At 43.2% G+C, this 18,560-nt stretch overlaps 1 protein-coding gene across 2 annotated transcripts in view; it reads left to right on the top strand.

Annotated features, from left to right (window-relative positions):
- The window catches only part of LOC110516588 (insulin-like growth factor 1 receptor), a 136,126-nt gene that overhangs the window by 104,450 nt on the left and 13,116 nt on the right, over positions 1–18,560 (top strand). For both annotated transcript variants that reach the window (XM_036963725.1, XM_036963726.1), the window contains exons 14-18: positions 901–1,066; positions 7,967–8,063; positions 8,502–8,572; positions 10,645–10,874; positions 12,976–13,083. In XM_036963725.1, the coding sequence (XP_036819620.1) occupies positions 901–1,066; positions 7,967–8,063; positions 8,502–8,572; positions 10,645–10,874; positions 12,976–13,083 (672 nt within the window). The remainder of the gene's footprint in view (positions 1–900; positions 1,067–7,966; positions 8,064–8,501; positions 8,573–10,644; positions 10,875–12,975; positions 13,084–18,560) is intronic.

Here is an 18,560-nt window from a genome sequence, read left to right as displayed (position 1 = left end):
TGTAATGGGGGGGTAACCCAGTAATGTTGGTGGTGAGGATGATGACTGATCGTTGACATTGTAATGGGGGGGTAACCCAGTAATGTTGGTGGTGAGGATGGTGACTGATCGTTGACATTGTAATGGGGGGGTAACCCAGTAATGTTGGTGGTGAGGATGATGACTGATCGTTGACATTGTAATGGGGGGGTAACCCAGTAATGTTGGTGGTGAGGATGGTGACTGATCGTTGACATTGTAATGGGGGGGGTAACCCAGTAATGTTGGTGGTGAGGATGATGACTGATCGTTGACATTGTAATGGGGGGGTAACCCAGTAATGTTGGTGGTGAGGATGATGACTGATCGTTGACATTGTAATGGGGGGGTAACCCAGTAATGTTGGTGGTGAGGATGGTGACTGATCGTTGACATTGTAATGGGGGGGTAACCCAGTAATGTTGGTGGTGAGGATGATGACTGATCGTTGACATTGTAATGGGGGGGTAACCCAGTAATGTTGGTGGTGAGGATGGTGACTGATCGTTGACATTGTAATGGGGGGGTAACCCAGTAATGTTGGTGGTGAGGATGATGACTGATCGTTGACATTGTAATGGGGGGGTAACCCAGTAATGTTGGTGGTGAGGATGGTGACTGATCGTTGACATTGTGATGGGGGGGGGGGTAACCCAGTAATGTTGGTGGTGAGGATGATGACTGATCGTTGACATTGTAATGGGGGGGTAACCCAGTAATGTTGGTGGTGAGGATGGTGACTGATCGTTGACATTGTAATGGGGGGGTAACCCAGTAATGTTGGTGTGATGCAGGACAGCTGCTCAGTGGAGAGTTAACTCACTACCTGCAGCCGCGTTGTAGAAGCAGGAGTCTTAACAGCGTGTTTTTCTGTCTGTCCAGTCAGAGAAGCATGAGTGTGTGTCTCGCCAGCTGTATCGAGAGCAGCGTGGTGCCAGGCTCAGTAACCTTGGACCTGGTAACTACTCTGCCCGGGTCAGAGCCACCTCCCTGGCTGGCAACGGATCCTGGACTGAACCCATCTCCTTCTATGTGGTACAGGCCCAGCGTAAGATCTCATCATCATCCACTATTCAACACTACATAACTACGTCTCTCACGGGGGAATTCACTGTCATACAACAGTAACACCTTATCATGTTAGTTAACACCAGTGTGTATATAATACCTTATCACATGTTAGTTAGTTAGTTAGTTAACACCAGTCTGTATGTAATACCTTATCACATGTTAGTTAACACCAGTGTGTATATAATACCTTATCACATGTTAGTTAGTTAATACCAGTGTATATATAATACCTTATCACATGTTAGTTAGTTAACACCAGTGTGTATATAATACCTTATCACATGTTAGTTAGTTAGTTAGTTAACACCAGTCTGTATGTAATACCTTATCACATGTTAGTTAACACCAGTGTGTATATAATACCTTATCACATGTTAGTTAGTTAACACCAGTGTGTATATAATACCTTATCACATGTTAGTTAGTTAACACCAGTGTGTATATAATACCGTATCACATGTTAGTTAGTTAGTTAGTTAACACCAGTCTGTATGTAATACCTTATCACATGTTAGTTAACACCAGTGTGTATATAATACCTTATCACATGTTAGTTAGTTAACACCAGTGTGTATATAATACCTTATCACATGTTAGTTAGTTAACACCAGTGTGTATATAATACCTTATCACATGTTAGTTAGTTAACACCAGTGTGTATATAATACCTTATCACATGTTAGTTAGTTAACACCAGTGTGTATATAATACCTTATCACATGTTAGTTAGTCAACACCAGTGTGTATATAATACCTTATCACATGTTAGTTAACACCAGTCTGTATGTAATACCTTATCACATGTTAGTTAACACCAGTGTGTATTTAATGGGTCCACCAGGTTAGTTAGTTAGTTAATACCAGTGTGTGTTTAATGGGTCCACCAGGTTAGTTAGTTAATACCAGTGTGTATTTAATGGGTCCACCAGGTTAGTTAGTTAATACCACTGTGTGTTTAATGGGTCCACCAGGTTAGTTAGTTAGTTAACACCAGTGTGTATTTAATGGGTCCACCAGGTTAGTTAGTTAACACCAGTGTGTGTTTAATGGGTCCACCAGGTTAGTTAGTTAGTTAATACCAGTGTGTGTTTAATGGGTCCACCAGGTTAGTTAGTTAACACCAGTCTGTATGTAATACCTTATCACATGTTAGTTAACACCAGTGTGTATATAATACCTTATCACATGTTAGTTAGTTAGTTAGTTAGTTAACACCAGTCTGTATGTAATACCTTATCTCATGTTAGTTAACACCAGTGTGTATATAATACCTTATCACATGTTAGTTAGTTAGTTAGTTAGTTAACACCAGTCTGTATATAATACCTTGTCACATGTTAGTTAACACCAGTGTGTATATAATACCTTATCACATGTTAGTTAGTTAGTTAGTTAGTTAACACCAGTCTGTATGTAATACCTTATCTCATGTTAGTTAACACCAGTGTGTATGTAATACCTTATCACATGTTAGTTAGTTAGTCAACACCAGTCTGTATGTAATACCTTATCACATGTTAGTTAGTTAATACCAGTGTATATATAATACCTTATCACATGTTAGTTAGTTAACACCAGTGTGTATATAATACCTTATCACATGTTAGTTAGTTAGTTAGTTAACACCAGTGTGTATATAATACCTTATCACATGTTAGTTAACACCAGTGTGTATTTAATGGGTCCACCAGGTTAGTTAGTTAACACCAGTGTGTATTTAATACCTTATCACATGTTAGTTAACACCAGTGTGTATATAATACCTTATCACATGTTAGTTAGTTAGTTAGTTAGTTAACACCAGTGTGTATATAATACCTTATCACATGTTGGTTAGTTAGTTAGTTAACACCAGTGTGTATATAATAACTTATCACATGTTAGTTAGTTAACACCAGTCTGTATATAATACCTTATCACATGTTAGTTAGTTAACACCAGTGTGTATATAATACCTTATCACATGTTGGTTAGTTAGTTAGTTAGTTAACACCAGTCTGTATATAATACCTTATCACATGTTAGTTAGTTAGTTAGTTAGTTAACACCAGTCTGTATATAATACCTTATCACATGTTAGTTAACACCAGTCTGTATATAATACCTTATCACATGTTGGTTAGTTAGTTAGTTAGTTAACACCAGTGTGTATATAATACCTTATCACATGTTAGTTAGTTAACACCAGTCTGTATATAATACCTTATCACATGTTAGTTAGTTAACACCAGTGTGTATATAATACCTTATCACATGTTGGTTAGTTAGTTAGTTAACACCAGTGTGTATATAATAACTTATCACATGTTAGTTAGTTAACACCAGTCTGTATATAATACCTTATCACATGTTAGTTAGTTAATACCAGTGTGTATATAATACCTTATCACATGTTGGTTAGTTAGTTAGTTAGTTAACACCAGTCTGTATATAATACCTTATCACATGTTAGTTAGTTAGTTAGTTAGTTAACACCAGTCTGTATATAATACCTTATCACATGTTAGTTAACACCAGTCTGTATATAATACCTTATCACATGTTGGTTAGTTAGTTAGTTAGTTAACACCAGTGTGTATATAATACCTTATCACATGTTAGTTAGTTAACACCAGTCTGTATATAATACCTTATCACATGTTAGTTAGTTAACACCAGTGTGTATATAATACCTTATCACATGTTAGTTAGTTAACACCAGTGTGTATATAATACCTTATCACATGTTAGTTAGTTAGTTAGTTAGTTAACACCAGTGTGTATATAATACCTTATCACATGTTAGTTAGTTAGTTAGTTAGTTAACACCCGTGTGTATATAATACCTTATCACATGTTAGTTAGTTAACACCAGTGTGTATATAATACCTTATCGCATGTTGGTTAACACCAGTGTGTATATTATACCTTATCACATGTTAGTTAACACCAGTGTGTATATAATACCTTATCACATGTTAGTTAACACCAGTGTGTATATAATACCTTATCACATGTTAGTTAACACCAGTGTGTATATAATACCTTATCACATGTTAGTTAGTTAACACCAGTGTGTATATAATACCTTGTCACATGTTAGTTAACACCAGTGTGTATATAATACCTTATCACATGTTAGTTAGTTAGTTAACACCAGTGTGTATATAATACCTTATCACATGTTAGTTAACACCAGTGTGTATATAATACCTTATCACATGTTAGTTAGTTAACACCAGTGTGTATATAATACCTTATCACATGTTAGTTTGTTAGTTAACACCAGTGTGTATATAATACCTTATCACATGTTAGTTAACACCAGTGTGTATATAATGGGTCCACCAGGTTAGTTAGTTAACACCAGTGTGTATTTAATACCTTATCACATGTTAGTTAACACCAGTGTGTATATAATACCTTATCACATGTTAGTTAGTTAGTTAGTTAGTTAACACCAGTGTGTATATAATACCTTATCACATGTTGGTTAGTTAGTTAGTTAACACCAGTGTGTATATAATAACTTATCACATGTTAGTTAGTTAACACCAGTCTGTATATAATACCTTATCACATGTTAGTTAGTTAACACCAGTGTGTATATAATACCTTATCACATGTTGGTTAGTTAGTTAGTTAGTTAACACCAGTCTGTATATAATACCTTATCACATGTTAGTTAGTTAGTTAGTTAGTTAACACCAGTCTGTATATAATACCTTATCACATGTTAGTTAACACCAGTCTGTATATAATACCTTATCACATGTTGGTTAGTTAGTTAGTTAGTTAACACCAGTGTGTATATAATACCTTATCACATGTTAGTTAGTTAACACCAGTCTGTATATAATACCTTATCACATGTTAGTTAGTTAACACCAGTGTGTATATAATACCTTATCACATGTTGGTTAGTTAGTTAGTTAACACCAGTGTGTATATAATAACTAACTAACATGTGATAAGTTAACACCAGTCTGTATATAATACCTTATCACATGTTAGTTAGTTAATACCAGTGTGTATATAATACCTTATCACATGTTGGTTAGTTAGTTAGTTAGTTAACACCAGTCTGTATATAATACCTTATCACATGTTAGTTAGTTAGTTAGTTAGTTAACACCAGTCTGTATATAATACCTTATCACATGTTAGTTAACACCAGTCTGTATATAATACCTTATCACATGTTGGTTAGTTAGTTAGTTAGTTAACACCAGTGTGTATATAATACCTTATCACATGTTAGTTAGTTAACACCAGTCTGTATATAATACCTTATCACATGTTAGTTAGTTAACACCAGTGTGTATATAATACCTTATCACATGTTAGTTAGTTAACACCAGTGTGTATATAATACCTTATCACATGTTAGTTAGTTAGTTAGTTAGTTAACACCAGTGTGTATATAATACCTTATCACATGTTAGTTAGTTAGTTAGTTAGTTAACACCCGTGTGTATATAATACCTTATCACATGTTAGTTAGTTAACACCAGTGTGTATATAATACCTTATCGCATGTTGGTTAACACCAGTGTGTATATTATACCTTATCACATGTTAGTTAACACCAGTGTGTATATAATACCTTATCACATGTTAGTTAGTTAACACCAGTGTGTATATAATACCTTGTCACATGTTAGTTAACACCAGTGTGTATATAATACCTTATCACATGTTAGTTAGTTAGTTAACACCAGTGTGTATATAATACCTTATCACATGTTAGTTAACACCAGTGTGTATATAATACCTTATCACATGTTAGTTAGTTAACACCAGTGTGTATATAATACCTTGTCACATGTTAGTTAACACCAGTGTGTATATAATACCTTATCACATGTTAGTTAGTTAGTTAACACCAGTGTGTATATAATACCTTATCACATGTTAGTTAACACCAGTGTGTATATAATACCTTATCACATGTTAGTTAGTTAACACCAGTGTGTATATAATACCTTATCACATGTTAGTTTGTTAGTTAACACCAGTGTGTATATAATACCTTATCACATGTTAGTTAACACCAGTGTGTATATAATACCTTATCACATGTTAGTTAACACCAGTGTGTATATAATACCTTGTCACATGTTAGTTAACACCAGTGTGTATATAATACCTTATCACATGTTAGTTAGTTTACACCAGTGTGTATATAATACCTTATCACATGTTAGTTAACACCAGTGTGTATATAATACCTTGTCACATGTTAGTTAACACCAGTGTGTATATAATACCTTATCACATGTTAGTTAGTTAGTTAACACCAGTGTGTATATAATACCTTATCACATGTTAGTTAACACCAGTGTGTATATAATACCTTATCACATGTTAGTTAGTTAGTTAACACCAGTGTGTATATAATACCTTATCACATGTTAGTTAGTTAGTTAACACCAGTGTGTATATAATACCTTATCACATGTTAGTTAACACCAGTGTGTGTTTAATGTGTTCACCAGGTTAGTTAGTTAGTTAACACCAGTGTGTATTTAATGTGTTCACCAGGTTAGTTAGTTAACACCAGTGTGTATTTAATGGGTCCACCAGGTTAGTTAGTTAACACCAGTGTGTGTTTAATGTGTTCACCAGGTTAGTTAGTTAGTTAACACCAGTGTGTGTTTAATGGGTCCACCAGGTTAGTTAGTTAACACCAGTGTGTATTTAATGTGTTCACCAGGTTAGTTAGTTAACACCAGTGTGTATTTAATGGGTCCACCAGGTTAATTAGTTAGTTAGTTAACACCAGTGTGTGTTTAATGTGTTCACCAGGTTAGTTAGTTAACACCAGTGTGTATTTAATGGGTCCACCAGGTTAGTTAGTTAACACCAGTGTGTATTTAATGTGTTCACCAGGTTAGTTAGTTAGTTAACACCAGTGTGTGTTTAATGGGTCCACCAGGTTAGTTAGTTAACACCAGTGTGTATTTAATGTGTTCACCAGGTTAGTTAGTTAGTTAACACCAGTGTGTGTTTAATGGGTCCACCAGGTTAGTTAGTTAACACCAGTGTGTATTTAATGGGTCCACCAGGTTAGTTAGTTAACACCAGTGTGTGTTTAATGTGTTCACCAGGTTAGTTAGTTAGTTAACACCAGTGTGTGTTTAATGTGTCCTCCAGGTTAGTTGGTTAGTTAACACCAGTGTGTGTTTAATGGGTCCACCAGGTTAGTTAGTTAGTTAGTTAACACCAGTGTGTGTTTAATGTGTTCACCAGGTTAGTTAGTTAGTTAACACCAGTGTGTATTTAATGTGTTCACCAGGTTAGTTAGTTAGTTAACACCAGTGTGTGTTTAATGTGTCCTCCAGGTTAGTTAGTTAGTTAACACCAGTGTGTATTTAATGTGTTCACCAGGTTAGTTAGTTAGTTAACACCAGTGTGTGTTTAATGTGTTCACCAGGTTAGTTAGTTAGTTAACACCAGTGTGTGTTTAATGTGTCCTCCAGGTTAGTTAGTTAGTTAACACCAGTGTGTGTTTAATGTGTCCACCAGGTTAGTTGGTTAGTTAACACCAGTGTGTATTTAATGGGTCCACCAGGTTAGTTAGTTAGTTAGTTAACACCAGTGTGTATTTAATGGGTCCACCAGGTTAATTAGTTAGTTAGTTAACACCAGTGTGTATTTAATGGGTCCACCAGGTTAGTTAGTTAATACCAGTGTGTATTTAATGTGTCCACCAGGTTAGTTAGTTAATACCAGTGTGTGTTTAATGGGTCCACCAGGTTAGTTAGTTAGTTAACACCAGTGTGTATTTAATGGGTCCACCAGGTTAGTTAGTTAATACCAGTGTGTGTTTAATGGGTCCACCAGGTTAGTTAGTTAACACCAGTGTGTATTTAATGGGTCTCTCCTGGTCCAACAGGTTATGAGAACTCTCTCTACATCATGATCTTTGTTCCCATGGTAGCAGTCCTGATCATCTGTCTCCTGGCCACGTTCACCATCATCAACAGGAAGAAGTAAGTCTGTGTGTCTGTCTGTAAGGTTCTTTAGTAAATGACAGGCTGTCTCTAGGTAGTTAGAGGTGGGCAGTCATTATATAGTGCACTACTTAAGAACAGAGACTTCTGGCACCCTATTCCCTATATAGTGCACTACTTTAGACCAGAGCCCTATGGCACCCTATTCCCTATATAGTGCATTACTTTAGACCAGAGCCCTATGGCACCCTATTCCCTATATAGTGCACTACTTTAAACCAGAGCCCTATGGCACCCTATTCCCTATATAATGCACTACTTTAGACTAGAGCCCTATGACACCCTATTCCCTATATAATGCACTACTTTAGACCAGACCCCACAGAGCAGTACATATGGGGAATAGGGGGCCGTTTGGGATGCTGTTTAACTCTGCTAACCCTGTGTGTGTGTGTGTGTGTGTGTGTGTGTCTACAGGAACAGTGACAGACTGGGGAATGGAGTTTTGTATGCATCAGTCAATCCTGAATACTTCAGCGCTGCAGAGAGTAAGTACCTGTAGTGACCACATCACCTGATAGAGACAGAGAGGAAGTACCTGTAGTGACCATATCACCTGATAGAGACAGAGAGGAAGTACCTGTAGTGGCCATATCACCTGATAGAGACAGAGAGGAAGTACCTGTAGTGGCCATATCACCTGATAGAGACAGAGAGGAAGTACCTGTAGTGACCATATCACCTGATAGAGACAGAGAGGAAGTACCTGTAGTGGCCATATCACCTGATAGAGACAGAGAGGAAGTACCTGTAGTGACCATATCACCTGATAGAGACAGAGAGGAAGTACCTGTAGTGACCACATCACCTGATAGAGACAGAGAGGAAGTACCTGTAGTGACCATATCACCTGATAGAGACAGAGAGGAAGTACCTGTAGTGACCACATCACCTGATAGAGACAGAGAGGAAGTACCTGTAGTGACCATATCACCTGATAGAGACAGAGAGGAAGTACCTGTAGTGACCATATCACCTGATAGAGACAGAGAGGAAGTACCTGTAGTGACCATATCACCTGATAGAGACAGAGAGGAAGTACCTGTAGTGACCATATCACCTGATAGAGACAGAGAGGAAGTACCTGTAGTGGCCATATCACCTGATAGAGACAGAGAGGAAGTACCTGTAGTGACCATATCACCTGATAGAGACAGAGAGGAAGTACCTGTAGTGACCATATCACCTGATAGAGACAGAGAGGAAGTACCTGTAGTGACCACATCACCTGATAGAGACAGAGAGGAAGTACCTGTAGTGACCACATCACCTGATAGAGACAGAGAGGAAGTACCTGTAGTGACCATATCACCTGATAGAGACAGAGAGGAAGTACCTGTAGTGACCACATCACCTGATAGAGACAGAGAGGAAGTACCTGTAGTGGCCATATCACCTGATAGAGACAGAGAGGAAGTACCTGTAGTGACCATATCACCTGATAGAGACAGAGAGGAAGTACCTGTAGTGGCCATATCACCTGATAGAGACAGAGAGGAAGTACCTGTAGTGACCATATCACCTGATAGAGACAGAGAGGAAGTACCTGTAGTGACCACATCACCTGATAGAGACAGAGAGGAAGTACCTGTAGTGACCATATCACCTGATAGAGACAGAGAGGAAGTACCTGTAGTGACCACATCACCTGATAGAGACAGAGAGGAAGTACCTGTAGTGACCACATCACCTGATAGAGACAGAGAGGAAGTACCTGTAGTGACCATATCACCTGATAGAGACAGAGAGGAAGTACCTGTAGTGACCATATCACCTGATAGAGACAGAGAGGAAGTACCTGTAGTGACCATATCACCTGATAGAGACAGAGAGGAAGTACCTGTAGTGACCATATCACCTGATAGAGACAGAGAGGAAGTACCTGTAGTGACCATATCACCTGATAGAGACAGAGAGGAAGTACCTGTAGTGACCATATCACCTGATAGAGACAGAGAGGAAGTACCTGTAGTGACCACATCACCTGATAGAGACAGAGAGGAAGTACCTGTAGTGACCACATCACCTGATAGAGACAGAGAGGAAGTACCTGTAGTGACCACATCACCTGATAGAGACAGAGAGGAAGTACCTGTAGTGACCATATCACCTGATAGAGACAGAGAGGAAGTACCTGTAGTGACCATATCACCTGATAGAGACAGAGAGGAAGTACCTGTAGTGACCATATCACCTGATAGAGACAGAGAGGAAGTACCTGTAGTGACCATATCACCTGATAGAGACAGAGAGGAAGTACCTGTAGTGACCACATCACCTGATAGAGACAGAGAGGAAGTACCTGTAGTGACCACATCACCTGATAGAGACAGAGAGGAAGTACCTGTAGTGACCACATCACCTGATAGAGACAGAGAGGAAGTACCTGTAGTGACCATATCACCTGATAGAGACAGAGAGGAAGTACCTGTAGTGACCACATCACCTGATAGAGACAGAGAGGAAGTACCTGTAGTGACCATATCACCTGATAGGTCGTCAGGGTCAGGCTGTGTGGTACTGTGATATAGTTGTCTGTTAACCCTCTCCTCTCCTCCAGTGTATATACCAGATGAATGGGAGGTGTTGAGGGAGAAGATCACGATGAACAGAGAGCTGGGTCAGGGGTCGTTTGGCATGGTGTACGAGGGCGTTGCTAAGGGAGTAGTCAAGGACGAGCCAGAGACGTGTGTGGCCATTAAGACGGTGAACGAGTCTGCCAGCATGAGAGAGAGAATAGAGTTCCTCAATGAAGCTTCTGTCATGAAGGAGTTCAACTGTCATCACGTGGTAAGACACACACACACACACACACACACACACACACACACACACACACACACACACACACACACACACACACAGTGTGGTACGACACAGGACACACACACACACACAGTGTGGTACGACACAGGACACACACACACACACACAGTGTGGTACGACACAGGACACACACACACACAGTGTGGTACGACACAGGACACACACACACAGTGTGGTACGACACAGGACACACACACACACAGTGTGGTACGACACAGGACACACACACACACAGTGTGGTACGACACAGGACACACACACACACACAGTGTGGTACGACACAGGACACACACACACACACAGTGTGGTACGACACAGGACACACACACACACACAGTGTGGTACGACACAGGACACACACACACACACAGTGTGGTACGACACAGGACACACACACACACACACAGTGTGGTACGACACAGGACACACACACACACACACAGTGTGGTACGACACAGGACACACACACACACACACACACAGTGTGGTACGACACAGGACACACACACACACACAGTGTGGTACGACACAGGACACACACACACACACACAGTGTGGTACGACACAGGACACACACACACACACACACACACAGTGTGGTACGACACAGGACACACACACACACACACACACACAGTGTGGTACGACACAGGACACACACACACAGACACATAGTGTGGTACGACACAGGACACACACACACACAGTGTGGTAGGACACGAAAACACAGCGGACAGATACATTGTGACATAAGGCAATAATACCTGATACTCCACCCCACCCTGTCCTGTCCACCCCCCCTGTCCTGTCTAAATGTTGACCTGATACTCCAACCCCCCCCCCCCTGTCCTGTCCACCCCCCCTGTCCTGTCTAAATGTTGACCTGATACTCCAACCCCCCCCCTGTCCTGTCCACCCCCCCTGTCCTGTCTAAATGTTGACCTGATACTCCACACCCCCCTGTCCTGTTTAAATGTTGACCTGATACTCCACACCCCCCCTGTCCTGTCTAAATGTTGACCTGATACTCCACACCCCCCATGTCCTGTCTAAATGTTGACCTGATACTCCACATCCCCCCTGTCCTGTCTAAATGTTGACCTGATACTCCACACCCCCCCTGTCCTGTCTAAATGTTGACCTGATACTCCACATTCCCTGTCCTGTCTAAATGTTGACCTGATACTCCACACCCCCCCTGTCCTGTCCACACCCCCTGTCCTGTCTAAATGTTGACCTTGATACTCCACACCCCCCCTGTCCTGTCCACACCCCCTGTCCTGTCTAAATGTTGACCTGATACTCCACACCCCCCCTGTCCTGTCCACACCCCCTGTCCTGTCTAAATGTTGACCTGATACTCCACACCCCCCCTGTCCTGTCCACACCCCCTGTCCTGTCTAAATGTTGACCTGATACTCCACACCCCCCCTGTCCTGTCCACACCCCCTGTCCTGTCTAAATGTTGACCTGATACTCCACACCCCCCTGTCCTGTCTAAATGTTGACCTCATACTCTACACCCCCTGTACTGTCTAAATGTCTACCTTGATACTCCACGCCCCCTGTCATGTCTTATGTTCCTGTCTAAATGTTGACCTGATACTCCACACCCCCCCTGTCCTGTCTAAATGTTGACCTGATACTCCACACCCCCCCTGTCCTGTCTAAATGTTGACCTGATACTCCACATCCTGTCCTGTCTAAATGTTGACCTGATACTCCACACCCCCTGTCCTGTCTAAATATTGACCTGATACTCCACACCCCCTGTCCTGTCTAAATGTTGACCTGATACTCCACACCCCCCTGTCCTGTCTAAATGTTGACCTGAAACTCCACATCCTGTCCTGTCTAAATGTTGACCTGATACTCCACACCCCCTGTCCTGTCTAAATGTTGACCTCATACTCTACACCCCCTGTACTGTCTAAATGTCTACCTTGATACTCCACGCCCCCTGTCATGTCTTATGTTCCTGTGAACAAATAAGGAGCCCACTGATTGTCAGTTCAGGATGTGGGCTCTGACCACTGATGTCATTTGTGTGCTGTGATTCGTGCAGGTGCGTCTGCTGGGTGTGGTTTCTCAGGGCCAGCCCACCTTGGTCATCATGGAGCTGATGACTAAAGGAGATCTGAAGAGCCACCTGAGGTCACTACGGGCTAAAGATGTAAGTTACCTATCCCTCATTCTGACCCCTAACCCCTCATCCTGACCCCTACCACCTAGTCACCTGAGGTAACTTTGGGCTAAAGACTTAAGTTATTTACCCCTCATCCTGTTCCCTCATCTTGACCCCTAACCCCTCATCCTAACCCCTACTGCCTGAGGTCACTAAAAATAATACAATTGTATTTATCACATGCGCTGAATACAACCTTACCTTGAAATGCTTACTTACAAGCCCTTAACCAACAATGCTGTTCAATAAATAGTTAACAAAATATAATGTAAATAGTCTGGGCGGTCATTTTGATTAGTTGTTCAGCAGTCTTATGGCTTGGGGTTAAGGAGCCTTTTGGACCTAGACTTGGCGCTCCAGTAACGTGCTGTAGCAGAGAGAACAGTCTTGATCTTGGGTGACTGGAGTTTTCAAAAAATATGGGCCTTCCTCTGACACCGCCTAATATAGAGGTCCTGGGTGGCAGGGAGCCTGGTATAGAGGTCCTGGGTGGCAGGGAGCCTGGTATAGAGGTCCTGGGTGGCAGGGAGCCTGGTGTAGAGGTCCTGGGTGGCAGGGAGCCTGGCGTAGAGGTCCTGGGTGGCAGGGAGCCTGGTGTAGAGGTCCTGGGTGGCAGGGAGCCCTGGTGTAGAGGTCCTGGGTGGCAGGGAGCCCTAGTGTAGAGGTCCTGGGTGGCAGGGAGCCCTGGTGTAGAGGTCCTGGGTGGCAGGGAGCCCTGGTGTAGAGGTCCTGGGTGGCAGGGAGCCCTGGTGTAGAGGTCCTGGGTGGCAGGGAGCCCTGGTGTAGAGGTCCTGGGTGGCAGCGAGCCCTTGTTAGAGGTCCTGGGTGGCAGGGAGCCCTTGTTAGAGGTCCTGGGTGGCAGGGAGCCTGGCCCCAGGGATGTACTGGGCCATACGCATTAGCCTCTAGCGCCTTGCGGTCGGACGCTGAGCAGTTGCAATACCAGGCAGTGATGCAACCGGTCAGGATGCTCTCGATTGTGCAGCTGTATAACTTTTTGAGGATGTTGTCGTGCCCTCTTCATGACTGTCTTGGAGAGCAAGGAATTTGAAAGTCTTGACCCGCTCCACTACAGTCCTGTCCATGTGAATCGGGGCGTGTTCTGCCCTCCTTTTCCTGTAGTCCATGAACATCTCTTTAGCCTTTGTCTGGCTCACGTTGAGGGAGAGGTTGTTATCCTGGCACCACACTGCAAGGTCTCTGACCTCCTCCCTATAGGCTGTCTCATCGTTGTCTGTAATCAGGCCTACCACTGTTGTCGTCAGCAAACTTAATGATGGCGTTCGAGTCGTGGGGGACTAAACAGAAGGTGCTAAGCACGCACCCCTGTGGGGCGCCCGTGTTGAGGATCAGCGTGGCAGATGTGTTGTTTCCTACCCTTACCACCTGGGGGCAGCCCGTCAGGAAGTCCAGGATCCAGTTGCAGAGGGAGGTGTTTAGTCCCACGGTCCTTAGCTTAGTGATGAGCTTTGTGGGAACCATGGTGTTGACTTCTCACTTAAGTGTTCCTTTTGTCCACGTGTGAAAGTGCAGTGTGGAGTGAAATTGAGATTGTGTCATCTGTGGATCTGTTAGGGAGGTATGCAAATTGGAGTGGGATGATGGTGTTGACGTGAGCCATGACCAGCCTTTCAATACACTTCATGGCTGCCGATGTGAGTGCTACGGGGCGGTAGTCATTTAGGCAGGCAGGTGAATGTCAGTGAAGACACTTGCCAGTTGGTCCGTGTATGCTCTGAGTACACATCCGAGTAATCTGTCTGGCCCCGCGGACCCCGTGAATGTTGACCTGTTTAAAGGTTTTGCTCACATTGGCTACGGAGAGCGTGATCACACAGTTGTCCGGAACAACTGGTGCTCTAATGCATGCTTCAGTGTTGCTTGCCTCGAAGCGAGAATAAAAGGCATTTTAATGGTCTGGTAGGCACGCTTCACTGGGCAGCTCGCGGCTGGGTTTCCCTTTGTAGTCCGTAATCGCCCCACATTCGACGAGCGTCAGCTGGTATAGTAGGATTCAGTCTTAGTCCTGTATTGACTCTTTGCCTGTTTGGTGGTTCGTCTGAGGGCATATCCGGATTTCTTATAAGCATCCGGATTAGTGTCCCGCTCCTTGAAAGCAGCAGCTCTAGCTTTTAGCTCGGTGCGGATGTTGCCTGTAATCCATGGCTTCTAGTTGGGATATGTACGTACGGTCACTGGGGACAACGTCGTCGATGCTCTTATTGATGAAGCCGGTGACTGCGTTGGTATACTCCTCAATGCCATTGGATGAATCCCTGAACATATTCCAGTCTGTGCTAGCAAAACAGTCCTGTAGCGTAGCATCTGGGTCATCTGACCACTTCCGTATTGAGTGAGTCACTGGTACTTCCTGCTTTAGTTTTTGCTTGTAAGCAGGAATTATGGTCAGATTTGCCAAATGCAGGGCGAGGGAGAGCTTTGTATGTGTCTCGGTGTGTGGGGTAAAGATGGTCTAGAGTTTTTCCCTCTGGTTGTACATTTAATATACTGATAGAAATGAGGTCAAACTGATTTAAGTTTCCCTGCATTAAAGTCCCCGGCCACTAGGAGCGCTGCTTCTGGATGAGCATTTTCTTGTTTGCTTATGGCCTTATACAGCTGGTTGAGTGGCCTTATACAGCTGGTTGAGTGGCCTTATACAGCTGGTTGAGTGGCCTTATCCAGCTGGTTGAGTGGCCTTATCCAGCTGGTTGAGTGGCCTTATCCAGCTGGTTGAGTGGCCTTATCCAGCTGGTTGAGTGGCCTTATCCAGCTGGTTGAGTGGCCTTATCCAGCTCATTGAGTGTGGTCTTAATGCCAGCATCGGTTTGTGGTGGTAAATAGACGACTCGAAAGTGTGGTCAACAGTTTATCATGATGATACTTCTGTATACATCTGGCCCTTCTTTGGACACTGTGTTAACTAACCTCCAGATGCCATACAACTCTCCTTCCGTGGCCTCCAACTGCTCTTAAATGCAAGTAAAACTAAATGCATGCTCTTCAACCGATCGCTGCCCGCCCGTCAAGCATCACTACTCTGGACGGTTCTGACTTAGAATATGTGGACAACTACAAATACCTAGGTTTCTGGTTAGACTGTAAACTCTCCTTCCAGACTCACATTAAGCATCTCCAATCCAAAATTAGTCTAGAATCGGCTTCCTATTTTGCAACAAAGCATCCTTCACTCATTCTGCTAAACATACCCTCGTAAAACTGACTATTCTACCGATCCTTGACTTTGGCGATGTCATTTATAAAATAGCTTCCAACACTGACTGCATCCAATTTGCTGAGTAATCACAGTGCCATCCGTTTTGTCACCAAAGCCCCATATATTACCCACCACTGCAACCTGTATGCTCTCGTTGGCTGCCCCTCGCTTCATATTCGTCGCCAAACCCACTGGGTCCAGGTCATCTATAAGTCTCTGCTAGGTAAAGCCTGACCTTATCTCAGCTCACTGGTCACCATAGCAGCTCCCACCCGTAGCACGCACTCCAGCAGGTATATTTCACTGGTCACCCCCAAAGCCAATTCCTCCTTTGGTCATCTTTCCTTCCAGTTGTCTGCTGCCAATGACTGGAACGAATTGCAAAAATCACTGAAGCTGGAGACTCATATCTAACTCACTAACGTTAAGCACCAGGTGTCAGATCAGCTCACGGATCACTGCACCTGTACATAGCCCATCTGTAAATAGCCCATCTGTAAATAGCCCATCTGTAAATAGCCCATCCAACTACCTCATCCCCATATTGTTATTTATTTTATTTTGCTCCTTTGCAGTGTCTCTACTTGCACATTCATCTTCTGCACATCTATCACTCCAGTGTTTAATTGCTAAATTGTAATTACTTCGCTACTACAGCCTATTTATTGCCTTACCTCCCTAATCTTACCTCATTTGCACACAATGTATATACACTGCTCAAAAAAATAAAGGGAACACTTAAACAACACAATGTAACTCCAAGTCAATCACACTTCTGTGAAATCAAACTGTCCACTTAGGAATCAACACTGATTGACAATACATTTCACATGCTGTTGTGCAAATGGAATAGACAACAGGTGGAAATTATAGGCAATTAGCAAGACACCCCCAATAAAGGAGTGGTTCTGCAGGTGGTACCACAGACCACTTCTCAGTTCCTATGCTTCCTGGCTGATGTTTTGGTCACTTTTGAAAGCTGGCGGTGCTTTCACTCTAGTGGTAGCATGAGACGGAGTCTACAACCCACACAAGTGTCTCAGGTAGTGCAGCTCATCCAGGACGGCACATCAATGCGAGCTGTGACAAGAAGGTTTGCTGTGTCTGTCAGCGTAGTGTCCAGAGCATGGAGGCGCTACCAGGAGACAGGCCAGTACATCAGGAGACGTGGAGGAGGCCGTAGGAGGGCAACAACCCAGCAGCAGGACCTCTACCTCTGCCTTTGTGCAAGGAGGAGCAGGAGGAGCACTGCCAGAGTCCTGCAAAATTACCTCCTGCAGGCCACAAATGTGCATGTGTCTGCTCAAACGGTCAGAAACAGACTCCATGAGGGTGGTATGAGGGCCCGACGTCCACAGGTGGGGGTTGTGCTTACAGCCCAACACCGTGCAGGACGTTTGACATTTGCCAGAGATCACCAAGATTGGCAAATTCGCCACTGGCGCCCTGTGCTCTTCACAGATGAAAGCAGGTTCACACTGAGCACATGTGACAGACGTGACAGTCTGGAGACACCGTGGAGAACGTTCTGCTACCTGCAACATCCTCCAGCATGACCGGTTTGGCGGTGGGTCAGTCATGGTGTGGGGTGGCATTTCTTTGGGGGGCCGCACAGCCCTCCATGTGCTCGCCAGAGGTAGCCTGACTGCCGTTAGGTACCGAGATGAGATCCTCAGACCCCTTGTGAGACCATATGCTGGTGCGGTTGGCCCTGGGTTCCTCCTAATGCAAGACTATGCTAGACCTCATGTGGCTGGAGTGTGTCAGCAGTTCCTGCAAGAGGAAGGCATTGATGCTATGGACTGGCCCGCCCGTTCCCCAGACCTGAATCCAATTGAGCACATCTGAGACATCATGTCTCGCTCCATCCACCAACTCCACGTTCTACCACAGACTGTCCAGGAGTTGGCGGATGCTTTAGTCCAGGTCTGGGAGGAGATCCATCAGGAGACCATCTGCCACCTCATCAGGAGCATGCCCAGGTCATACAGGCACGTGTAGGCCACACACACTACTGAGCCTCATTTTGACTTGTTTTAAGGACATTACATCAAAGTTGGATCAGCCTGTAGTGTGGTTTTCCACTTTAATTTTGAGTGTGACTCCAAATCCAGACCTCCATGGGTTGATAAATTTGATTTCCATTGATAATTTTTGTGTGATTTTGTTGTCAGCACATTCAGCACATGTAAAGAAAAAAGTATTTAATAAGAATATTTCATTCATTCAGATCTAGGATGTGTTATTT

Source organism: Oncorhynchus mykiss, chromosome 26 (genome assembly GCF_013265735.2).
Source record: "Oncorhynchus mykiss isolate Arlee chromosome 26, USDA_OmykA_1.1, whole genome shotgun sequence".
NCBI classification, from domain to species: Eukaryota; Metazoa; Chordata; class Actinopteri; order Salmoniformes; family Salmonidae; genus Oncorhynchus; species Oncorhynchus mykiss.
Note: the sequence above shows the minus strand (reverse complement) of the source record. Positions and strands in the feature narration are given on the sequence as shown.